General features: G+C 30.9%; 1 protein-coding gene across 1 annotated transcript in view; it reads right to left on the bottom strand.

Annotated features, from left to right (window-relative positions):
* Positions 1–224: 224 nt before the first annotated feature.
* Positions 225–27,351, bottom strand: part of gny (ALG6 alpha-1,3-glucosyltransferase garnysstan) — a 51,048-nt gene continuing 23,921 nt past the window's right edge. Inside the window, exons 6-14 of the mRNA XM_035358064.2 lie at positions 26,788–26,852; positions 25,760–25,942; positions 25,478–25,613; positions 22,144–22,229; positions 20,166–20,250; positions 16,160–16,230; positions 9,753–9,821; positions 9,236–9,377; positions 225–2,077 (exon numbers count right to left, since the gene is read on the bottom strand). Of these exons, the coding sequence (XP_035213955.2) occupies positions 1,877–2,077; positions 9,236–9,377; positions 9,753–9,821; positions 16,160–16,230; positions 20,166–20,250; positions 22,144–22,229; positions 25,478–25,613; positions 25,760–25,942; positions 26,788–26,852 (1,038 nt within the window). The 3' untranslated portion in view covers positions 225–1,876. The remainder of the gene's footprint in view (positions 2,078–9,235; positions 9,378–9,752; positions 9,822–16,159; positions 16,231–20,165; positions 20,251–22,143; positions 22,230–25,477; positions 25,614–25,759; positions 25,943–26,787; positions 26,853–27,351) is intronic.

Genomic DNA, 27,351 nt, shown 5'->3' with positions numbered 1-27,351 from the left:
CAGCTGCGTTTAGCTAAAGATGTTTCCGAAAAGGGAGTTACATAGCTACGGTACAAGATCATCATTAAAAAAAAAAAAATAATGATAACAATGTTTTTACATTTTTTACCATTAAAAATTTTTTAACTGCAACTTCTTAAATAAAAAAATTTAGATATTGCATACAAGTTATTTGGCAAGTGAAAAACTTATATGCATTGAATAAATGAATCATTTACTAACACTTAATTTTCATTTGTTTTATTTCAAAAGCGCCTCTTTCCACAGAAAAAGGCTTTAAGTACAGTCAAGTAATTTGATGGTTTTACAATATATTTAAACATTTCTCTTTAAACAGTTTTCATTCTAAGCAATTATGCCTATAAATATATATTATGCCTTATTGCATTTAAAGTACTTTAAAAGTTTAAAAGCACTAATCATGACAACATGATAATCTCATTTGAAATATATTTCACATTTAAAAATAGATATGAATTAATAAAGACTTTGCTCATAATTAAAATAATATCATGATTCTTCAAAAGTAAATGTATTTTACAAATAGAAAAACATAAAAAAGAATAATGTTTGAACACAGTAAATAAAATATTGTGGTATATATCTGTAAATATTCAAATTAATTTTGTTGCAATTGTTGTATTAGTTATTTGTTTTGTATTTGTGGCCACATATTTTTTATAGATGCCTGTATATGAAATTGTTGATTTTGTTCTTAGAGAAAGCAGCATTCCAAATGTTGGATAAATTATTGCTGTTTTAGTTGTGATTCAGCTGTGAGATTTAGCTGAATTGTGAATTTACTTTGCAATTGATTCTCGCAATTGCCAACATTTCTCTCATACTAATGAACAATTTTTTATATCTGCATTCTGCTGAAGATGTCTAAAAACAGAAAGAATCTAAAAGCAACATTTATTTCGCACATAGCATGAAACGAAACATTGTCTTCTACATGTCCTTGGAGTTTTATCATTCAGCAAAGAACTTACATTTCAGATTTAATGTGATTAACAAACTGATAAAAATTGCATGATTTAAAAGCAATGTTGCCACTGTACAAAACAAATGGCCATTAATTTATCTTCTAAATTTAATCAATCAATTAGTAATTAAAGAAATTAAACAATTTTTAAAAAATAAATGCTTTTCTTTATAATTTAAATATTAAGATTTAAGTCATTTACTTTGTAATTATTTTTTATAATAAATTGCTAATTTCTTCTTGATATTTGAAGTGATCATTCAGAGAGATATCATTGAAATGGTAGCCCACAAGAATATTTACAAATACATAAAAACATAAAAAGTCGAAAAGAAGCACCTTAATAGTCCTGTTTGATACAAAATATGTAGCTTGACTTGTGTACCAATACAAAAGACTAAGTAAAAAAAATATAAATTTATATAACTTTTAACATAACCATCTTGCACCCCCCCCAAAAAAAATTATCACACTAAAACTGAAATTAACAAAATAAAAAAACATGTTCCTAAAATGATACTCCAAAGTTATTAATAAAACAAATTGCTTTGGCTGCAGGCTGCCCATCTGGCAGGCGGGCTTGCCCACTAGTATCTAAGAATTTTCATGCTGCTATTCAAATAACAAAAGAATAAAAAATATTATTTAATCAATTATTTTAAATGAAGTCTAGACAATATTAAAAAATTCCTTCCAATTTTGATTTGCAGAATCCCTAGGGAAGTTGCATGGAATTTTAAAATCCCAGGTAACACAGCTTGAAAACCAATATAAGTTACACAATTCTACTGAATAATAATTATAATAATAATAAAAATGCAAGTCAGTTTAGTTTATTATCATTTCAGGAACATTTACAAAAATACAATATAAATTACATTATTCATTATTTCATTCATATTTCTTTTTAAAATAAAGTGACAACGGCATTTCTGAAAATTGGACATAATTGAAATAGATGGCAAACCCAATAAAGTGAATGACAGAATACATGCAGTTTAGAAGCACGTGTAGATGTGGGTACCTACGGGGTTGCTTCACTGTGAACATACATACAGTGAGAATGATGCTTCCCAGGATGGAACAGCAAAACTGCAAGGGAAAAATATGTGCACTATTTTATAAAGATGCTGATACATGACTGAAAAAACACAGTATTGTGATAATATTTGATTTAGTAGTATTGCAACACTTTCAAATTTTGTGGTATAACTGCATCTATAAAATGTTTGCAAAGAATTTTTAGTATGCAAATACAAAAAATAATGAGAGAAAAATAAAATGCTACATTAAATACAGAATACTTAAATATATTTGTTAACCCTTTCAATTAAAAAAAAAAAAATCTGATGTGTACAACACATGACTTGTACGGAATATTAAACTATACGCATTTTTTCTTGCATTTCATTTAAACTTATTGGATTGAATTAAATCTACTTCACCAACAGCGCATAGACCACAATAGAATAAATGCATTCTTTAAAATTCACTCTAGTATTTGTTTACCATCGTGACACTCTGGCGCTAGATTCACTTAACAGTATTATATTTCGTTCATATTATAATTCATAATGCACAAAATTTATATCATTTAAATAATAGAATTATCTAATGGTTGCCACATGTTCTCTTCAAATACTATAATAAAGCTAGAATGATGTATAAAAGAAATTAAGGAAACAGTTTTTCACAGACGATTGAGTATTTCTCATTCAATTAATTCAGTTCTCACTTCGCAAGAAGGCAAAAATACATAAAAACTCAAAATATCTATATTAAAAATTACGAAGTAAATCTTAAACACTTATTTCCTCGAAAAAATTCCAGAAAGGATTAAGCATGATTTAATTTGAAATAATAAATGAAGGCGTTATCTTTGTTGTTACGAAGCTAAGTTTCTTTAGATTGGCAATAAATCAACTAGTCTGCTGTTTCAAATGTAAACAATCAATGGCCGCCATAAAAAAAGGGCTTAGCGGCATTTAAACAACTTTAAAATTGTTGATAATTCTAAAAATATTGCATAGAGATTTACTAAAGTCCAAAAAAACCTTAACCGGAAAATACAAACAACATAATTCAATCATTTTTAAAGCAAAAAACGTACAATTTATAAACATATACGAGTAAAGAAACTGAGATCACTGAGCCGGGTAACAGAGTGGATATATATATATATATATAAATATATTTATATATGTTTGGTGCGGCCGATTGCAACCAAAATACGAGGTGCATATCTGCATGTTATAGCAGTCCTATATACAAAATTTCAAAGTTTTGAAGCTACTTGTTTTTGAGTTATGCGAGATACATACGTACATACGAGGGCCATCCAGGAAGTAGATTACGTTTCCGTCTGTGTCCGCTAGGGGCGGGGCTAGCGCGGCCATCTTGGGGTCAGAGCGTTGCGCAGCTCAGTCTGCATCTAGCCGTGCTAGTGAGAGGTTCGTGCTGTGCTCCGTTCAGATACTGTGACGGTTTGAAATGTCTGCGTTAATTGAAAATCCCGTGAGCTGCGAGGTGCGCTCAGTAATAAGGTTTCTGACTGCAAAAAACTGTAAACCGATAGAAATCTATCGGCAGCTTCGTGAAGTGTATGGGGACAACATTATCACTGAAGGTGGAGTGCGTCAGTGGGTTGCAGCGTTGAACTTTTTGGACGCTTACCATAAGGATGGTGACTCTTTACTCGATCGCATCGTTACTGGTGACGAAACATGGGTGAAACATGTGAACTGTGAAACGAAATTGCAATCAATGCAGTGGGGGCACACAAGTTCTCCCCAAAAACCCAAGAAATGCATGCAAACAATGTCGGCAAGGAAGATGATGGCGACTGTTTTTTGGGACAGAAAAGGTGTAATTTTGGTGGACTTCCTGGAAAGAGGCACTACAATAAACTCTCAAAGGTATTGCCAAACTCTCCAAAAACTCAGAAGAGCAATTCAGACAAGCGCAGAGGAATGTTGAGCTCTAAGATCTTGTTGATTCACGACAACGCCCGGCCCCACACGGCAAATGTCACTCGTAAAGTTCTTGAATCTTTTAAGTGGGAGTTGTTTCCTCATCCGCCGTACAGTCCCGACCTGGCACCGAGCGACTTCCACCTATTCCCAGCAATGAAGAAGTGGCTGGCTATGCAGCGTTTTGATGACGACGCACAGCTGCAAGAAGAGGTAACGAAGTGGTTGAAGGCGCAGGCGGCCGAATTTTTCGACGAAGGAATTTCCAAGCTCGTACATCGCTACGATAAATGCCTTAATTTGTATGGTGACTATGTAGAAAAGTAGTATTTGAGTGTGGCTTTCATCTGTATATAATAAAATTTGTTTCCTATACTTTGTTTATTTTTTTATTCCAAAACGTAATCTACTTTCTGGATAGCCCTCGTACATTCATACAGACGGCACGAAAAATTCTCTTCGGAATTAATTTTAAAGTAGTTTTGTAATTTTTTTGGAGGAAATGAGTCTTTTATTCTGTCCTTACGTACAGATATCATGCAAAAACATTGTTAAATTGCATTCGATAGCGGTCAAAATGGATATTTTCGCTGAAATATGCTGCCTGAAACTTTTCGCGATTACAATATTTCCTTTTTACTTCGTACGAGGAAGTAAAAAGTGATGTCAAATTAATTAGTAGGATTAAGTTCCAATACCAAATAAGCGTGATGTCACAACACACATACAATTTTCTTTGGGATTACATTTATATGCAAAATGTTTCCTTCAAAAAAGAATAAATGCAGTATCCTTTGGTACTTGGTTCTAAGTAACCTCACTAATTTTTTTTTTCCCTGTAAGGATTATAATTTTTTTTATAATCCTTACAGGGGCAAAAAAAAAAAAAAAAGAGAGAGAGAGAGAGAATATAAGCTGATTGCTCTTTTTCATTTTTTTCTTTTGCATTTTCAGCAAATGATTAAATATCGTAACCTGTCTTCTAAAGAACAGTAAGCTGCAGAGCATTTTCAGAGTCCTAATACAAAATAGGGCACCATATTAAAAATATCGAAAGACTGAGTTTCGGCAAAATGGGGCAATCAAGAACAATGCAACACAGCTTAGTTCATACTAAAGTGAATTCATAAGATGAGTTCCCAAAGATGATGACTATTTTGTAGTTATTTTAGATGAATATCAGAATGACTGGTGCAAGTTTTAATGAAGCAAAAAGCTTAAGCTTTCATTTATTTATATGCTTTTATATGTTGTATCGGTGATTTTTATCAGTCAATTCTATACCGTATTTGCCGTCGTGTAAGACGCACATTTTTTCTTTGAAACTAGGTCTGAAAAACAGGGTGCATCTTATTTGCTGATACTGCGTCTTATATGTCGATACTTATTGGCGTCGACATGTCATTTATGAATGGGTCAAAGTTTCATGAGAAGATGTGAAAACAGAGACAGTGGTTATATCATTTCACAAGTGTGGCATAGTAATGCTCTGGATAGTACAGAGGACAATTTGTTGTATGAGGACTTGGATGCTGAAGTTTCAAGTGACTCTTCATTTAGCTCTGGAGATGAGCGTCTGGGTTTTGATGAAGGAGATTAGAAGGTGCTCTTTCCCAGATAGATCGGGTATTTGCAGAAAGTATTACTTTGTATTTAAAATACTGTAAATTCATTATAATAATCAGTTTTATCCTTAAAAAATGTGTATAAAATAGGTGTTGCTTCTTATACGCCAGTAAATACGGTAACTAAATAAAGAGCCATCTGTTCCTTCAAAATTCCATTAAAACAACTGGTGCAAGTTTGGTGGGATATCCGCCAACTTTCATGATCGATGAGGAAATATTAAGTACCAAATGCAGTTTATGTTAACCCAAAAATTTGATTTAGCGCCAGTTTTTACAATAGTACATCAAAGATATAAAATGAACAGTATGTACTTAAAGAAATGAGAAGCTACAATTAGAGCTAATTCATTTACACTGCGATATAAATTTTATTCAAAGATTTGAAGGTATAAATCTGATTGACTTTTATGACACTTGTCAAAAGATAAATACCCTCAGTACAGAACTTCTGTAGTCAGAATTAATCGCTCTGTTTGGGATTACATTTATATGTAAAAAGTTTTTCTCCCTCATAGCCAAAAATTAACAATAATAATAAAAAAGAACAGATTGACAGATAGCATCTTCAATTTATTATGAAGATAGTTTATAGTAATTTTTCTAAAAGGTTAAAATGTTATCAAAACTGAAATGCAATGAGATATTGTATCAAGAAATAAAGAAATTTATAATTACTTACATGCAAATATATGAATTTTTTCTGTATGCAAAGAAAAATTTAATAAATAAAAGAAAGAGAATAGGTTGTCATTGTTCATTCAAGTTTTGTCCCACTTGGAAAGTTTTTGTAATTTGTTTACTTTAAGTGAGTTATTTATTGGTTTATTCAACACATTACAATTATTTGAAAGAAATGTCAGTTTGAAAATTTATTATTTAACTATCGATACATTTGAATTATGAAGTGTAACGGTCAAAAATTTCTTGCAAATACCAACCTTTATATTTGAGCCAGAAGATAAATATAAACCAGAATTTTTGTGTTAACATTATTACTGTCTATGTATGCTTTAATAAATACTTTGTACACAAAATTTTAAATAAAACTGTTTAATTTCGGTAAAAAAATTTTGCCCACAGCTGTTTTTAGATCATTCATTTAGCCAGCATGCAATTTGGGTTTGAGACCAGTATTGGAAAACAGCAAGATATTACAACCACAAATGGATGCTTCCATTGATCCAAGAAAGTTAGCAGAGGAGAAAGGTAAAATGAGACTATTTGCATTCCAGCTGACAAAACAAACAGACAGTTCACAGAAACTGCAGAAGGATCTGAGCATGTTTGATAAGGTTTTAAAAACACACATAACATTGATATTTGTGCTGCATGTGCTAATCCATCCCCCATGAGCTAAATAATAAATTATGTATCCTTTGTTATTACACTGTATCACATAATTTAGTGTAAATTTCATTTGGGTACTCTTTTGTTATCGGGGGACCGTATTAAGAAATGCATGTATACATGCACATATGTATGTATGTATGTATGTGCACAGGGTGAATCTGAACAAGCAGGCAAAACTTTAGGGGATGATAAAAGGCAGCTATACGAGCAATACGCAATATAGTTCATATGGTCGGAACGCAAATGATGAACCGCTAGCTGGCATTGTAAATAAGTGGTACAGTACGAAGTCTTTAATCTGGACTCGTCGGGACTTTGCCGATTCCGGATTATAGATCATCAATTTAAATCTGGTAAGATGGCATGCAGAAATTATAAAATTAAAAATATGAAACCGTAATTTATGAAATAAGCAATTATATCTAAAGAATATCAAAATTTACAAAAAAAAAAAAAAAAAAAAAAAAAAAAACTTAATATTTATTTGTTTACTTTATTAAACATTTCTTTCACTTTAAGTTGTTTAAGTTGCTTCGTTTTATGTGCTAATACTTTCTCTTTAATTTTATTAACATTAATAATTTCTTGTTCAGTTACAAAGTTCCACTGTTCAAGTCCTGTAATTGCTGTGTCGAGAATGCTGACTAACTTGTCAATCGAAATTTTTTCAGTTTCAATAACCTCTCTGTCACTTTCTTCACTATCGGAAGCGATACATCGAAACATGCTTTCGCTTTGTGGATCCTTTGGCAGCTCCAGAATCGGAAACACTTTTTGACATAATCGAAAGTTCAAGCTTACTTTTTATAAAATTGTTCTAACAGTCTTCAAAAAATAATAAGCCGGATCCAATTAGAAGATTAAGGAACAACGCAATCTGCAAGATTAACTGAAATAAATAATTAGATAATTTTAGCCTAGCTTATATCGTCCGTTATACATTAAACGTGCATGTGTAAAGGTATTATGTACATGCGCAGAAAGTTTGTAGCTTTGAGGTCTGGATTAAAGACTTTGTACTGTATATAAAAAGGGTCGATTCTCGCACCCAATGGCATTTTCTAATGTGGATTGCTGAGACGATTGCTGGTTATACGAACCACAAAATTTTCAGGGTGATGGATTGGTCGAAGTGGTCCTACAGCTTGGCCACACCAAGATCACCGGATTTCTTGTACTTTGACTTTTTCCTGTGGAGCCATATGAAAAGCCTAATCTACAAGTGCCCTGTTGAAACCAATACGGATCTAGTCGCTGGGATTGCCATTGATCGGGAAATGCCTGTTTTCTTCGCAAAGGTGCGTCGATCCCTATCCCGCAGGTTTTGAATTATGCATTACAGCTCATGGAAGGTCTTTTGAGCAATTTCTTTGAGATGTTCTGTTATTTCCTGAAGTATCTCCTTTCATTCTTGTGTTAATTCTTTAAATGTGACAGTGGAAAACTTCCCTTTAAATTCTCACCACTTGCATTCTGACCATACATTCTATGAGGAATATTGCCCGTATAGCTACCTTCCATCACCCCCTAAAGTTTTGCCCCTTTGTTCAGATTCTCCTTGTATATGTGCATATGCACACATACATATATGGATATACGTACATACATACATACATTTCTGAAACTGGTCCTGATAACAGAAGAGTACCTTCATTTGTAATGACAGCTCAATCAAAGCATGAGACATAGACAGAAATCTTTCTAGTACATTTTTGTTAACATTTTTGTGGCCAGTTAGGTGACACTTTAGAAGTTTCCAGAAAATACTTTTCTGAAATCCTAAGAGAGATCTTGATTTATCTTGAAACTTCTAGTAGTGCTTGGGTAATTTTATATATACAGTTACTTCAGTCAGTCAGCTGAATCAGAGTAGTTCAGAATTGTGAGGCTGTATTGAGCTCAATGGTTATTTACTGCTCTGTGACTGAGTTTACTGACCTGAGATATTCTTCATGTGTTAAGGAAAAATTTTTATCTGTGCTTTTCATCTTGAGCTATTTATAGTTGTTTAGCTTGTTGTACAAGATGTCATTTTATTCCACAGAAGTGTCAATGTTGCTTCTTGGTCACATGGTATAGTTATTAAGCAGATCTCTACCAATGCATAGCTTGTAAATATATATTACGGGACAAACATGCATGTAAACTTTTACAGTAAATATCAAGTTACAATTTCAATAAATTATTATTATTTTAAGCATATTAGGATAGATGCAAATTTAAAAATTCTGTGTGTTGTTGAAAAATGCATGACAACAAATAGACATATTTTCATAGACTGAAACAAAACTTATTATACATACCGCAAGACTAGCTATTGTTGACTTCTGATTTTTAAATGAAATCAATAGATCTTCGTAAGACCTTAGGGCCCCAATGAGAAATAAAACAGTCAAAGCAAAAAAAGGGACAATTAGTCCATCTTTCGCTAGAAGTGGAACCAAACTGAAACAAAACAAGAACATACTTTTCTACAAACAGAACAGAAACAGGAAAAGTATGCTCATGAAATTTTTACATGATTCAATAATATAATTAAGCTAATTTTACAGACATGTAAAAACAAAATATACAAAGAGATCAAAATGTTGTGCACAATTTTGTTGTTAGTAAGAATAGCAATACTAAAAATTACTTAATTTACCACCACTGTTTTGCATTTTTCATTTTTATAGATGTGTATCTCATTCACAAAAGAATTTCTAAAATGTTCTATCTTGCTATTCTAACTTTCAATTTACATTTAATTCCAATAACAAAAGATTCTACATTGAATACAGATGACCTATTAGATAATGATTATACGAGAAGTAAATTTACCTAAAAGTTGAAATGCAAGCAAACCAAGTACAAGCTAAAGGATGATCTTCAAACAGTAACAGAATAGCTCTGTAAAAAAGTGGGAGGCATTAGCATTTTTATGCAACCATAAATGCTTACAATTTGAGATAAAAAATAATACACTTAAGAGCTGTGGAGATTAAAATTTCAGATAACATCATTAAAAGAATAAATACCTAAAATAAAATAAAGTTTATAAAGAAACACAGCAGTTTTTAATCTTGCTTTTCTTTGTGCTTGGGATAAATTTAAATGTGTTTAAATGTTAAATAATAAAAAATGTATTATTTCTTAAAAAAAATAATAATTAATACGTTTTTTTTCATTTCTTTGTATTAAAAAATTAAATATACATATGTATTATATATACACACATTACTTCTGATAAAAAATACTTCCAAATTTAATCAATTAAATGACTGAACCTGGCCAAAAAAAAAAAAAAAAAAAAAAAAAAAAAAATTAAATGACTGAATTTGGCAAAAAAATTTACAGGCAAAAAATTAAAACAGGATTAAAATATACAAAAAATTTGAAATCTCCACATTCAACATCATATGTTAACAGCATCAAAAACCTTGTTTTTCTAAAATTAAAGGTATGAATGATATTACTTGGGGGAAGGAGTGAAGACTGTGAAGTTATTCTACATTTTTAAATTTTTGGATATTTATTATACTTAAATTTTATTATAAAATTAATTATAATATTCTTATTTCAATATTAGAAAATTATTTTCAAACTTACTGCATTTTGTTTAGTTTAGTAGGGAGAATTAAAACATTTTCAAAACACCAAAGAAAGCATACAGATAGATATCTCCTCTTTTAGACCTCACATTTAAATATAATCTATATTCTTGGATAATTTTCAATTTGTCTCCCTTACATTTGAGCAGTTATAGTAACAGGGGTATTTCTGGGACCCCAAAAAATCCCCTGAAACTTTTACAGACTTACTACCAACATTTTGGAGTTTCAAAAAGGGGGGGGAGAGAAATGAAAAATTACAATTATGAAGTATTGAATGACCTAATTATAAAAGTTCAATGAATTACTTTTTTTTTTTTTTGCAAAATTAATAACCATAAATTTTCAAACATATATACTACATTTTATGTAAATATTTTAAATTACCTGAATTAATTCTTTAAAAAAAATTATCTAATTTCTGCTGCTTTTTTTATTTTCTGATGTTTGTGGGCTTGTCTTTCTTTTGTGGTGAACTTCATAATTGCAGGAAGGTTGACTTCTATTTTCCTCATTTACAGTTGAAGAAATTTCCTCGAGAACTGCACATGCAGAGGTAGAAGTTTGCTTTTCTGCTAATGTAGAGGGTTTTTCAGACTTTTATAGGTGACTCATCTGAAATACGTGTTTTTAAGTCCTCTTGATATGTTTTCCAACTTCTGTTCATATTCAGTAAGAGATCTTTGTGAATTGGATCAGTCATTGGATTTTTTGAGCCATATTTTTCACATGAGGTTTCTTTAGAAGCCATTAAATCATATTTAATAGTCTGCACTGCATCTAGGGAATCAATCTTAAGAGAGGTTCTATAGTCAGTGACAAGTGTATCCATTAAGTTGAATGCACTTTCCACTAATGGGCCATGGAAGCAGCTAAGGCAGGCTTTGACCAATTTAGCCAATGTAGGATACTTATAATCATTTGTGAAATAATCTTTTAAATTAAAATCTTTAGACCAATATTTATCAATGGTACACTTGACTTGATTTCCACTTTCATCAGATGTGTAGAGCATTTCTTTGGGGATTTCAATATCACTCTGGTATAACTTATTTCAGCTTCTACTTTTGACTTTTCATTATCACTAAAAATATGGGACATAAAAGATGAAAATTTTTCAAAAGCTAATATTGTACTGGTTTTACCTCTTAGCTCTGGATTTAATGCTGTAAAACTAATTAGATATGAATTTTTAAGGGGTAATTTCTGTTTCATATGCTGTGCTGTATTAGTATAAGCTTTCATCAGAGAAATTTGGAATTCTTTTGCTATTGGATGATTTTTTGATAATTTCTTCAGGAGAGTGGAAGCTTCTGCACCAGTAAATATTACTTTGCTAGGTAGATGGAATTCTGGATTTGTGACATCAACCTTTAATAAATCATTATAAGATGTGCACTCTATATTTTCTGGCTTCATAAAAAAAGAGAAAAATTTTGCCATCAATTTATAAATCCTGGAATGTATTAAATGAAGCATTGGTTTTTTTGTTTCAAATAATTTAATATATGTGTTGAACTCTGGTAATACTGCTGAATATAATGCCATATGCAATAAAGTTTTGTTTTGCATAACAAATAACCAATTTAGTATTCTTTTTTTCCCGGGCTAAAGCATCCTTTGTGAGTTGTTGGGAATGAAAGCAAGAATACAGCCCTTCAACAATTTTTTTTTTTTTTTTTTTTTTTGAGCTGCAGAAATATTTCTTTTATTGTATACAGTTTCAACATAAGAAAAATAATCCCCTTTATCAGTTTTATCCAAGTAATGAAAATAAAATGCAATAAGAGCATCCCACAGATCTTTGATTCTTTCTAAAACACATAAAATGTACACCCACCTATGGTCTGGTCTCTTCAAGGGCTTAAGTTTTTTAATGGCAAGGGATTCACAAATTTTGAAAAAATTTTCTCTTTTACTGCAGCTTTTCATATCAAAATAGATGTCATCAAACAAATCGTCTAAGTATCTATCAAAACATGAAGCAAATTTTTTTGCACAGTTATTAGCTGTGTGACATGTGTCACCATCAATATCTAATAAGTGAGGTGCTTTGTTTGATTGTAGTCTGGTTTCAACACTCTTTTTTTTTTCCACGCATGGTGTTACATGATTCCATTAATACACTAATTAAGTTTGCCCATGGAATATTATTATCTTCAATAGTATTAACAACTGCTTTAAAAACAGCTTCTGAATTGTAAGATTCCATCTTTAGAGATGCAAAATGATGAACTACAACTTCATTTTGATTGTTGTCATAAAACTGCACCAATATTGCCAGTATACTTTCTTGAGCATTGCTAGTACTTTCATCGAAATTTAGAGAAAATGGAGTCTCCTTTAAAGTTTTAATGATATTTTCCTTAATAGTTTTTGCGAGCCCATATTTCATCTTATAACATGCAGTAGTCCTGGACATTTCCAACGAGTTTAGTGCCGTCTGATCGCGGCTCAACTGTTTGCAGAGTTCAATTAAATTGGGAGCTTCATTGAAAGAAAGAGAATTCTCGGCGATAAACAAAGTTATTAATACCTCTTGGCGTGCTTTTCTTGTCACTATATCCAATGGCCGAGCATCAGTCTCCAGTAAGTCATCAGTATTTTTTTAATTAGCATAATTACTTAAAGTCATTGAATGTCTAATGCACTTTGAATATTTTATGTGCGTCACAGTTTTAGAATGATTTGTGAAAGCCTTGAATCCTTCCCCACCATACTTCAGCAGTGAGTTACAAAAAACACAATATGCTTATCCAGCAACATTTATTTTCTTGCACCATGTGCCGATGGTATCCCCATTACCATCTCTCCGTTCAATCCAATTCCACCTAAATGCATTCCGGACACCTTCTTCTAATTGTATAATATCACTATTTATATCAAGAAATTTCACAGTGAAATTCTCTTGCGTACATAAATAAAAGATATTTCAATAAACGAAACGAAAAATTTACACGTGCATCAATAAATGAAACGAAAATTTTACACAGCGGAGGGAAAAAAGTTGAGAAGCGATCAATGACAAATAGCTAATACGGCAAAAAATCCCCCTTCTCTACTTATTGGCGCCACACCAGGAGAGATAAGACCTTTGAACCCAGAGTCACGTGATCGCACATCTGGTCGAACGAAGTCTCTCCCTTTTTTTTCTGCCGTGCCTACTTGCCGAAAAGAATCCAGAAGAGAATGTCTGAGAACCGGAGGAATGAGTCATAACTCGCAATAAGGAAAGAACAAAAAAGAAGTTTTTTCTCCCTTTTCATGCATTATCACTGCCTTTGGAGAAAGAAAGGAAAAGTTTTCACCACACACACTGACCTTGCATTTTCTGCTTTCAAAGCAAACAAAATTACCCAGATCAAAATAAATAATTCATTATTATTCCTACTTCCTTTTAAACGACGATCCCCGGAATTTCCGGGTATCGAAGTTCAAAATCCCCGGAATTCTGGGGTTTCCCCGGAGCACAAACACCCCTGTAGTAACAATATAATTGCATTTATTTTAAAAATATATAAACAATCAATAACACATTTTTGGGTACATTATGTAATATGTCTCAGAGTTGTTCCAGAATCATTTTTCCAGATTTTTCATTCTGAGTTATTTTATTACAACATACAATTTAGTTTGGTTTTGGTTTATGTGATAACGGCAAAGCCTAGAAGGCTATCTATCTTAAGGGGAGGGATGCCTTGGTGGTGGACTTTCTCTCGTATACACATTACACATGGGGAAAACCATGAAAATGTCCATGCAGTCAGCCCATTTGCAGGATTCAAAACTTGGAGGCTGAACTTATCAGTGTTCGACGACTTTTTCACTTGGCCATTGGTGGGCCACATATAGTTTAGATTTTTTTAAAAATCCAAATTATATACTTGGACAAAAGAGAATGTAAATTATCTAAAAATGTTTATTTAATTATTAAAATTTTCTTTTAATACATCATCTGAAATTTTTAGATTATTTACATCTAAAAATAATCTATATTTTTAGATGTAAATTAACTAAATTTCTACAAAGGGATAAAAATTTGATCGAAAGTCTAAATGATGGAGAAAATAATTGCAAATAAATCTCTACATGAATGAAGGTTTAAGCTTATACAGTCATTTTTTTAATAATAATATATTCCCTGAATGTAAAACAACAGCAACAAGAATCCACAGTGAAACTCCTCATTGCCTCATGTCTGTAAGGGATCACTATTTCTGAGAATGAAAATAAACATTAGTACTCAATATCAGCTCTCTAAGATGACCATCTCAACAGAGGACCAAAACGTTCTAGATCCATGCGTTAAAAGTTAAACTGTCTTAAAAGTTAATGCTGTTGATTTATCTTGAAAAATAATTATTAGACTAATAAAAACATGTTAAAAACTTTTAATTTACTTGCTGCTTTTAATGCAAAAGCAACTTTACTGCTTTTAAAATAATATCAACAGTGAACCCTCTTTAAAAAGGCCATCCCCATATTTTGCTCTTTTGTAGAGATAGTTTTCTTAGAGATGTGACAGCCAATACTGATGTCTTGTTACATTCTTCCATACATTTTGCACTGAAGTAAGTCAAGAATGAAGTTCAGCAAGTTCATTTTTAGAAAGATAATCTATTTAACTTTTTAATACCTATAACTATTTTTTTTTTCATAGTCCATCACTGCAAAGAAAATGGAGTTTTAATTAAATGAAAATTAAAAAGGATTTAAACAAAGAATGAAATAATAATGATATCAAACAGCAAACAGGAATATATATAAAATTAAAGAGGTATTCACGTTTACACTCTGATCTTTATTTAACATTAACACATCATTATCTTTATGATAGACTGCAGATAAAATAGAAAACTGAAATTTGAATTTTGGAAAAACATTACATTAACATTAGTTTTCTAAGAAAAAAAAAAAAAAAAAATCTGCATGCATTTTCAATGAACTGGGCATGAGATCCTTGTGCTACATTCAACAGAGATCATGAAAGAATAACATTAGAAACCCAAAACAAGAACAGAAATGGTGGTTAGTCATAATAAATTAGCATTAAGCTACGGCTTAATTTAGCTTATATTGAAATTTCAAAACCTTCTACCTTTTCTTTCTTTTTCCATAAATAGGTAAAATAATAATAATAAAAAAATTGAAAATTTTCAGATTTTATATTACCCCCAAAAGGAAATTTTTTAAAAAAGGTTTTTGTGTTACCTTTATTTATTAAATATCATGATCTTTGCATTTTAACCGTAATATTCAATTCAACAGCAATATCGCAAAATAATTTTAAAAGAGCATATCTTTAAAATTTCCGATACACAGTCTCGCACACGTGAGTTAAAAAAAAAAAAAAAATCCCCCCCCACAATGTTGCTATTGCTCACTTTGCAATTGCTAAATTTGTTAATAAAAAATGTATTTAAGTTTTACAAAATATGAAATAGATAATAAAATAATTTCCAAACTTGGGCTTCCAGATATCCATATATTTGCTGGCAACAACTTGAAAAGTGATTCAAGATTTATGTTTTCAATGCAAAATGCCAAAACGAAATTAATAGCCCTTCTGGGCAAAATTGCCCCTTTGCGGTAATAATAAATAAATAAACTAAAGAAAGAGAGAGACTGCTAACTTACAAAGCAGGAAATAATATGCTTTTTTCATGGACTTGATATGAAAGCAAGAAGAATGCGAGAGAGCTATTTACCTGAAACATTTAAGAAAATGCATAACATTAAAGTAATGAATGATTAAGCTCATTAATACTAAATTTGCAAGCACAAATAAATGAATTTTTATGTAATCTGTATATTATTACAGATTTAAATTTTATATATTTCAGTTTTTACAAAACATTGCGACCTTTCATGATGACCCCCACCTGTGGAAAAAAATGTAAGTAAGGAATGATATGAAAAATCAGAAGCAGTTATGTTTTCTGGGATAGCCACCTCCACTGTTGGAACAATTTTAGGAAGTTTCATTATATGGTACATTCTGATTATCTGCATCCCCACCAAAAAATTACAAAATTGTCAGGAATTTGGAAAAGAACCATTTAGGTTTCCTAATGTATGTTTCAATGATGCATCCAATGCATTCTTCCTTTTCGAGAGAAAACATATGACTTTTTGGAGATAATTACACCAACCGATAGTTGTATTAAGAGATAATCCTAGTTTCTCTTCGCACAATTTCACTGACATAAATTCTTATGTCTAACAAAAAATAAAGTGAACACCTGTTATAAACGAAATATGTATATCTTCAAACTAGTTTCTCACCTGCATTTTAAAACTTATAGCTGCCTTCAAACCAATTTTCAACTAACATTTTAAGAACATGCTTGTAATTTTTCACATCGTATTTCCATAAAACTTGGTCATTTAAGAAGTATAACATCACGGAATGCGAATTTTTGCATTCTCTATCACTGAATACACTGCCATATTTTTGAAGAAATGCAATGCTTCTTTTTTTCCTCAGCCAGCAAACATCAGGATTTCATTACAATTCATTACGATAAAAACAAACGTACTCAATGAAAAAAGGAATAATAATCAGAAAAATGACAGGCGAATTTCAAAATTGCAATACGTACACAAAAATATATGAGATAGACACATACAGTGCAGGATTTACATGTAAGCTACAGAAACTATAGCTTAGGAGGACCCACCCCCAAAAAATTTATATACAGTGGAACCTCCAGGTACCAGCATCTCTATATGCGAGAAATTCGAGATACGAGGGAAGTATGAGAGAAAAATTTGTCTCTAAATACGAGCATTGCCTCGAGTAATGAGCAAAGAGCCAGGCTGTTGGTATGCACAGCGGCATTTCCCGATCCGGCTCGACGCAGGGTATCCCCTCTTCAGATCATTCAGTGTACTCTGATCTACGTGTTTGTGCACTTATGAGTTAATTGTTTATTACATTCAAAGTGAAAGTAATTATTTCACAATGCCTCCCAAGAAGATTGTTGCCTCAGATAATGCTGCAAAGAAAAATAAGGAAGCCATGGCCATTGAGATTAAGAAAGAAATCATAAGCGTGGTGTAAGAATGACAAAATAGGCGAAGACCGATGGCGTTTCGACATCGACGATCTGTACTCTTCTGAAAAAGGTGGAAGAAATTAAGAAACTTGATGTAGGCAAAGGAGTTACCGTTATTTCCAAACACTGTCCAAAACTCCTAGAAGCTGTTACAGATTAACAAGAAGCAGTTAAGGTCAGTGTCAGAAGATATCATAAAGGTAAACTACGGTTGTATTATTTACCAGTGTTATTTATTAGAAAAATCGATTTTTATGTTGATATTTTTGGGGGTGTAGAACGGATTAACTGGATTTCCATTATTTTCAATGGGAAAATTTATTTCTAGATACGAGAAATTTGCTATACGAGCTTATTGCTGGAACGAATTAAAGTCATATCTTGAGGTTCCACTGTATAGTGTTAAAATATAGTATAACAGACATATAAAAGGCCCATATCTCAAATAGCTTAGGGCCTCATCAAGCCTAAATCCAGCCCTAGACACACAGTCATATAAATACTTTCTGGCAAGATCCTGGGTTGCTCTTTAAGTACTTTTTGGTGACATGGTGTACTGCCTCATCATTACCTTTTCAAGATTTTACATTGGGGGGTGCAGATACTCAGAAAGAACTCATTATATAAAAATTTTTATCAAATTTTTAATTTTCATTTTTAGGTTTTTAAAATACTCTTGAAGTGTAAAATAAATAAAATTTTATTTGAAATTCAAAATATTAAAACACATTAAACACTGATACCAATATTTAACACACACACAAATAAATAAACAAATAACTAAATAAAAATAAAAAAATCTTAAAACAACCACTCACAAAGAAAATTTTTGGTAACCAATCACATGTTACTTCGCATAAAGTTATCATTTAGAGTAACACTGGTTTCATCTGTGGCTCAGGATGACTATTATGATAAAAATCTTAAACCAATAACTGAGTGGTGGAAACATGCAAATAGCAACTCTTTGAAAATGGAAGGAAAAAGATGTGCATCGTTCTTGATGGGAAACAAATATAAAAGTTGTTTTAAACAGCCAGTAGTCTTTAATATTTGTCTGGCAATAATCACTTAAGGAATTTAATGATTGAATTACACTTAAAAATGCATATATTGAAAAAAGAATTAATCCTAGATCCATCATATTTCTTCAAAAATATTGCATTTTTCTCAGCAATAGAGAAAGCAAAAACTCACATTCTGTTATGTTGTACTCTTAAAGGACTGAATCTTATATAAGTGCAAAGTTAATTAATCTTTCTAGAGGTAATTTTGAAGTACCAGTTCCAAGAATTCAAAAATCTTCCATGATATAAAGTAATCAATCATGTGGGAGATTCAATTCTCTCTCTCTTTTTTTTTTAATAATTTCCATTCAATTAAATATTCACCATGCTCAGAATGTGTTAATTTGCGAAGGGAAAGACCCAATTTGTTTCCTGGGGGATCTTTCATAAAGCCATTCAGAAGAAACTCGTAGTTGATCAGTTATGGAAGATTGTAACTAAACATGTCAAAATGAGTTTCATATAAAAAAAAAGGGGTCACCAAAATAATACAACACACAGTAAAAAGCAAAGATTCTTAGCATGGCATTTCTTCATCACAGCTTATGAAAAACAGAAAAAGAACACATCCAGGGGCATCAGCAGGTTAAGTCCAACGATCAGCTGAAAAAGAATACAAACCCAATGCTATCCTTCAATAACAGGGAGCGTGGTTTCACTCAAAATCATCAACATTTATTTTATTTTGCAGTAGCAAAAACTTCTTATAAAAGACTTGACAGAGTGTAAAGAATATCACAAATGATATATTAATCTTTTTTTCTAGATCTTAAAGAGGATAAAAGAAGTAGAATCTATATGTAACTAGGGGAGAAAACTTTGGCATTTAAAAAAAATACAACTTTTAAACATTATACATAAACACAAAATTTTGTTGGCCATATCTTTAAAAATTAACATTACACATAATTTTTCTCAAACATGTCGAAAACATTTCAAGTGTGAATAAGAATTAACGTCTTTTGTTATAATTAAAATACATTTATCAGTTATTTTAATAACTACTAATTTTAAACCTTGTTTATGAAATGGAATAGTACCAAAAAAATGTTAAACTAAAGAAGTTTAAATTTTTTTTCAAGAACAACTGAATGCTACTAAATCAAATCATTAGATTGTTAAGACATTTGAATAAATTAAACAGCATTGATTAATGTAATGAATAAAAACCATTTAAGACTTATGCATAGTTTCAGATTAAAGTTGACTGCTCTTGATTAAATTAAATGCTTAGTTTAATGACCAGTAAAATTAAGCAAAAATTCAATTTAGAAAATTTGAAAATAATATTTGAAAACTAATTAATCAAAAGAGAAATAACTGGATCAATTAAAGATAAATTTCCTAGATTAATACAACATTCATTATTAAAAAAACTATATAAATCAATAAACTAAATAGATAGTGATACAACAATATGAATTAATCTTCAAAACCCCTTAATAATTTTAACACATATCACTGGACATCATAATAATTAGCACATCAATTCTATATAAATATTCATAAAATACTCACTAAAGCGTATCTGAATTTATGAATGCTTGGATAGAGTAACAGATTGGCTGCAGATGGTAGAACTGATAAAAGAGTACAGATGGCACTAAAAAAAAAGTTTCAGTTTACCTTTTTTTTTTAAGTAATGCATCTATACATAAAACAGATTATGGCAAATCAGTGTAAATAATGAAATTATATGCAACAGACATTTGCATTTTAAAACTCGCATACAATAGAATACTTGGATATTATTACTGAATTATGCAGACATATTAATACTAAATAATATTTTTTTCTTATGCAGAAATGAATGCAGACTATGAAAACACACAGCTGACAATTTTAAAATATGAAAAAACATGGTTGTGATGCTGCATAGTGACATAATTTTAAAGGATTCTAATCTGACAAAAAAATTCATTCAAATTAATTCAAGGCAATTGTTAAACTAGTTACAGTTCTCTGGTGAAATATAATAACATTTAAATCTTTATTCAAAATTTTAATTTTCTTGGCTAATTTCATTTTATTTTGTAATTTTTTAAAAATTTTGTACTGATGAAAACTTAAGGAAAAAAGAAATACTTTTAAAAATGACAGAAATAAAATTGCAAATTAATGCACATATAATCACGTGGATAAACTTAGTAGTATACCATTTACAGATTTAAAGCAAAATTAAATATTAATATTTGACAACTAAATATTAAATGTTCAGACTATGTTTTAATGATATCTATAATTGATTAAAAACAGATCATGTTGAATTAAAATTAATCAGAAAACATTATGCTCAAAAAGCACTTTGGGGAAGGGGGAGGAAAAAATCTGCATAGTTTTTAATTCTATCAAAAAATGAAATTGTGACAAAAACTGTACCTTTGTTTGAAAACTTTTTAATTCTTAAACAAACAAACTGTAACATTTTTCTTCATAGCATTTCCTTTTCCTCTCATACTTAGTGATCAACAGTGATCTTTACTCTTTGAAGACCAAAATGCCCCAGATGACATTTCATTTAAACAACCACAACTACCCAAAATGGCCAAAATTGCAATTTCTTTTCTTCCCTCCCCCTAAGGTATGTAGCAGCAAGTGCAGTTTCCCCAAATGCATTGTATCAGTTTATTGCAGACAGCTTGTCCTAAAAGGATTTATTTGTAGTTTCGTATCTTTATTTGTTAGGATTGGATTATTCAGTTATGGCAAAGCACACGAGGGCTATCTGCCTAAAGGGAGGGATGCCTTTCGTGGAGGACTTTCTAAGGGAAACTGGCTCATATACACGTTACAAATGGGGAAAACAACGAAATTGCTTTACAGCCAGCCTGTTCGCGGGATTCGAACCTCGGACCGAACTACCAGTGTTCAGCGTCTTTACCGCTCGGCCGCTGGTGGGCCTCTATTTGTTAGGAAGTAGAAAGGATGCCATTCGAAATTTTCATACATCTTTGTGCGTTAATGGATGGGGAGGAGAGGAAACTGCTGTGAATTTGGAAAGGCATTTTGGGTGCTTTGGTACTTCAAGTATACAGGTTAATGAAGGCTTTGGTTTTCAAAGAGTTAAACTACTGCATAAGAAAGAAATACTCTAAATTCTGTTAAATTCAAAACCGGGAAATTCGAGACTCAAATCAGGAATCTCCCGGTGAAACCAGGTTAGTTGGTAGATCTGCAAATATGAATAAGTTCGCATATTCTGCAAATATGTGTTTTACCTTGTCTCCAAATGAGAAATATAACAGGAAATTAAGAAATAAAAGATTAGGTTAAAAAATTCATTAAATTTCTCTACTTAAAATACTGATGAATATTTGACTTTTATTATATTCTGCTGCATTTATAGACACACAAAATAATATTAGACTATCATTAGCCTAATAATTTAAAAATGTTACATCCTAATATGACATCTACACTAAAAAAATGTCTTTGTTTAAAGTTGAAATATGAAAGAAATTTTAATCCGTTTTGAAAATGTGAAAAGTGTGTTTACCTTAAAATGGCAAGTTGTGAAGTGGTAAATATATTTTTCATCTTTATGAAAACAGATAATGCATACCACACATTAGCAACTTTATCCTAAAATAAAGAAATAAACATTGTGTGCTTTAATTACCTATAAGTTACATTTAGATTCAAATTACAATAAAGCAGAATCAATTTAAGAAAATTTCTCAGATTAAGTAAATGCTTTTTTTCACTAAAATTTATATGCTCTGGATTTCTTTTTTCAAAATTAATTTATACTGGGTCATAAAAAAAATTGAGATTTTTCAAATTGAAGCATATTTTCTTCTAATCATTTTGTTATTGTTGATATTGAATGTGACTTTGATGAAAGTGGATTTAAAATATGGTTTTTTTTGCTCACGTAGCATAATTTCCTGTCATGCGGTGGCATAATTTTTGTTTCAGCATACGGCTCAGAATACAGAATCCAAAAATTTGCTACATTATGTGCTTTTAATTTTAAAAATCTGATGTGGACACCACGACTCCCTTGTACAGAATATTAAATTCTATGCATTTTTGCTGCATTTCATTTAATTTTATTTCCTTGAATTTCATTAGAGATAGAATTCTCTTTCAATTAATTCAGTTCTCACTTTGCAGTGAGGCAAAAATGCATAAAAACTCAAAATATCTTCATTAAAAACGGAAAAATATAGAAAAATAAAACACCACAAACAGTTTTTTTTTTTTTTTTTTTTTTTTAAATTCTTACAGTTAAAATTAAGAGTTTCTATGCTGAAACAAACAATTCAGCCAGAAGGCAACAAGGCAGATTTTTCAGTGCGCAAAGCTGAAAATTTATGTTTGGTCCTACTTGGCCAACAAAAAATTGAAGGTGCAGAAACTGCCTTATTAATATTCCTATTCTGCTAAGTTTCAAATGTAAACAAATATGGGTGGTATGGTAAACAAAAATAAGGCTTAGCTGCACTTTAACAACTTTCAAATTGTTAATAATTCTACAACTATTGCATGCAGATAAACTAAAGGCATAAAAACCTTAACTGGAAGATAAGAATAACACAATTCAATTATTTTTAAAGCAAAAAATGCACAATTTATCAATTTTTTTTTATATAAGAATAAAAAAAAACTGAGCTCACCCAGCCAAGTAACAGAGCATGTATACATATATATATTTATATACTTTTGGTGCCGCCGACTGCAACCAAAAAGGAAGATGCACAGCTGTATGTTATAGCAATCCTATATACAAAATTTAAACATTCTGAGGCTACTTGTTTTTGAGTTATGTAAGATACATACATACATATGTATGTACTTATGTACAGTTGTCACGAAAAAAAAAAGTCTCCTCTGAATCCATTTTAAATCAATTTCATAATCCATTTGGGGAAAAGAGTCCTTTATTCTTTCCTTACGCACAGATGTCACTTGAAAACAACGTTAAATTGCATTCCATAGCAGTCAAAATGGATATTTTTGATGAAATATGATACCCGGAATTTTCGTGATTACAATACTTTCTTTACTTCGTACAAGGAGGTAAAAGGAGAAAAAAATGCTACTCAGATTTGCTGTTACAATATATGGGTGCCTCATACTTCAACAGAGCGGAATATACTTCTGGCATGCAAAGCTTTGCTGAAAAAAATAAAGAAGCTCCTTTTTTAAAACAGCTCATTGCAGGAGATGAGAAGTGGATATTATTCATTAATGTTGCAAGAAAAAAGGTCAACGGGTAAACAATAACTCCGATTCATACAGGGTGTTTCACTCGAAAGGGGCTCTGGGAAAAGTGTGATAAATATCTTATAAAAAGAGGAAATGAAACTAAAATTTTACATGACATGCCTCTATGATAAGAATCTTTGAAATAAATTAATACTCTTATTTTAGTGAGAGCTACATGAGAAACCTTATGTCACACCAACAAAATAATGAAAGAATTTTATAAAGTTGCAAAAAATTTTATGAAATTTTAATTTAAATGGAAACAAACAAGTTACATACACAGATTGCATAATCATGTACAGAAAAATGCATGAATTAAAATAATAAATAATAATATAAAATTAATTCATTTAAAAAATATTATTACTCTCAATACAGGATGGCATAGAAAAATGCAAATGAATAAATAGCTTAAAAACAACTTAGGAAATGTTTCTAGTTGTTGAATTTCTTGCTAGCTGATTACTTCATTTGTTTGGTTTATTTGATAATGGCAAGCACTCGAGGCTATTTGCTTTAAAGAGAGGGATGCGTTCATGGAGGACTCTCCAAGAGAATCTGGCTGGAATACACGTTACACACGGGGAAAACCATGGAAAGCCCATGCAATCAGCCTGTCCGTGGGATTCGAACCTTGAAATGAGCTACCAGTGTTCAGTGTCTTCATCACTGGCCCCTGGTGAGCTGCTTTATTAAAGTAATAAACATTCTACTCCTGTGTTCAGCATGAATTTTGCCACTGATTTAATCCTTTCAACTATAACTAAGGATTGTCGTATGGGATTTATGTACCAATTTCGCATATGTTTTACATTTTCAATATTTATAAGGCACTGGGAAATTTTATTACATAAATTATTTTATTACATAAAAATGATAACAGTAAGAATCCAACAGTTATTTCACTAAACACATGAATGATGTAAACTGCTGTCAAATAACTACTCCTTACAGTTATGGCAGAAAATCGACTAAATAGTGGAAATTGTTTTGGGGAAATTAGTTACAATTTGTGCAAATTTCTGAATTGTAAAGATTTGCTATTCTGATAATTTCCATTATTCAACTTAAGTTTAACAACAATTAATTATTAAATGTTTTTCATAATATTTATTACTCCTAAATAATAACATTTTGTTGAAAAACCCTCCCACTGAACTGGTAGATAATTCTGTATAATATAATTCCTCAGTTTGTATAAATCAAGCCCAGAGTTGCCCAATTTAGACCAGGCACGTTAAACTTAGTATCTCAAATTGGCCAAATAGTCATCAGTACACATTAATATTAGTTAAGAAAAACACAAAGCCATTTTCATACTTAATGATGTCATGAATAAAAAGGAAGCATATTCTAGAACCATTTTTGACACAAAGCAGTTCGGTTTTGGGTTCTCTTAAAACTAGTGGATGTTACTGAAAAATAAATGTTATATTTTGGATGTAACAAAATGTGAACATATAAGAAACATGTAAAAAATTACAGGAATTAATTTTTTTAAAATAGTGCAGATAAGTAATTCGCAAATTTTACAAAAATATTGTTACAATTTCAAATAAAACAGAAGTACAATAAAATACTGTTAATTAAAAAAAAAAACCACTAAAATATAAACTCACTTCATACAAACCTCTAGAAAGTGGAAATAATCGATGGACAACTTGAAGGAAATCTTCAGACCTTGACAAAAATGGCATCCAACAAATGGCACTCGTAACCAGCACCGTAAATGCAAGGTTTAAGAACTTTACTATTCTACATGAGGAAAATTTTTTATTGCCTTAATTAAATATGCAGAATTATAAATGAAATAAATTATAATACTCTTGATTAAATTATTATATTAGTTTAATCAGAGTTATATTATAAATGAAAAATATTATATAAACATTGTGCATTACCTTTCCTTCCATGGAAGTTCTAAACATGATCCCATAAGATAACAAAAAAATGGCAGAGCATAATATAATGACATCTGCTTGTAATGAAGAGCAAAAGTGAAAAATATAGCACCTAGGCAATCATATTCCTTTAAAAGAAATACTATAGCCCACATAGTGAGACCAAGGCTCACAGAGTTATATATAAAACAAGATTAAGGAAAAAATACATTTTATGTATTTGTAATATACAAATGGTGATAAAGAAAACCAACTGATTGCATGTTAGTAGAAGCGAAGCATGTATGAAAACAGCAAAGTTTATACTGCTGATGTTAGAGATCAAAGACTTTGAAGTTACTATATTTCTCAGCAGCCAATGCCAATGATTAAGTATTTCGGAGTGCCTACGGTTCTAAATCATGACCTCCACATCATAAAAATATCTAAGTAGTGAGCAGAAATAGGAAAATTAAATAAATAGTTAGTTTGATGCAAGCTAGAGGGAGCCACATTAGCTCAGGAGAGTTTAGGTGTAGGAAAAAATCATTAAGTCAAAAAGTTTTCATTTTTTAAATTTATTTATTTTTTATTTTTCAATTTCTTTTTGGCATTTTATATTTTTATGACATAAATAAAACACAAAAGCAAAAAGTGGAGAGGAAGGATTTTAGAGATTAAGAGGCTCATTGGCATATGGCGCTAAATCAGAATGTAGCAAGGTATTTCTCAGCAGAGGGACATAGCATGAAACAATTATTAGAGTCTAATTAAATGTTTTGATCTGAATGCTTTTCAATGCTATTGGATATAAAACTTCAGTTTCACTTTCATCATTATGTAAGTAGGTATGTTATACACATCATATGCAAATCATACTCACGATCTTTATGTGGCATACTTCAGAAAGACTTAATACAAGCATTTTATTCTTAGAATAAGAATGGGAAAGTAACCAAATTAAATAATAGATTTAAGGGGTTATTAAAAACTGATTGTGTTGCATACATATTTTAATATAAAACATATAATTATAAACAAAAGGATACTGAAAATGCCCATGATCAATAAGAATCAATCCTGGATACAGCAAACACAAACAAGCTGCTATAGCCTATTAAGAAAAAGTTAAAAACAGCATTAGACCAAGACAAAAAAAAAAAAAAAAATAAGAAATACAGGGTGATTATAATTAAAGTTGCGATTTCAAAACGCTCTAACGTTAAAATTACAGGTCAGAATGACTGGACATTTTACCAGAACAATCGTGAGGCAATAGAATTTTGTTTGGTGAAGAAAAAAAAATAGTTCCAAAATGTGCCAATAGATGGCATTGTCAGGGTACACATGGCTGTTGCGGAGGTATGCACATTCCTAAGAACTTGACATGCGCACCACAGACATAGCTGTGATAAAAATGCAGAACACGTAATGCTTTGCCTGAATGCTTCATCATGACTGACAAAGAAGGATCATGCTCTGCTCGTGAAGCTTTTCTATCAGAAAAAGAGGAGCATCATGAAACAAACACCGCATGTTCCGTAGCAGTTCAGAGGGTATCTGTGCTGATGCTATGAATGTGGTGTGTGATGCTTGCCTTCAAGTTAACCAGA

This window comes from Stegodyphus dumicola, chromosome 10, assembly GCF_044657685.1.
Source record: "Stegodyphus dumicola isolate Sdum_Otavi_A_Nest chromosome 10, ASM4465768v1".
Classification (NCBI taxonomy): Eukaryota; Metazoa; Arthropoda; class Arachnida; order Araneae; family Eresidae; genus Stegodyphus; species Stegodyphus dumicola.
This window is presented reverse-complemented; position numbering and strand designations above follow the sequence as displayed.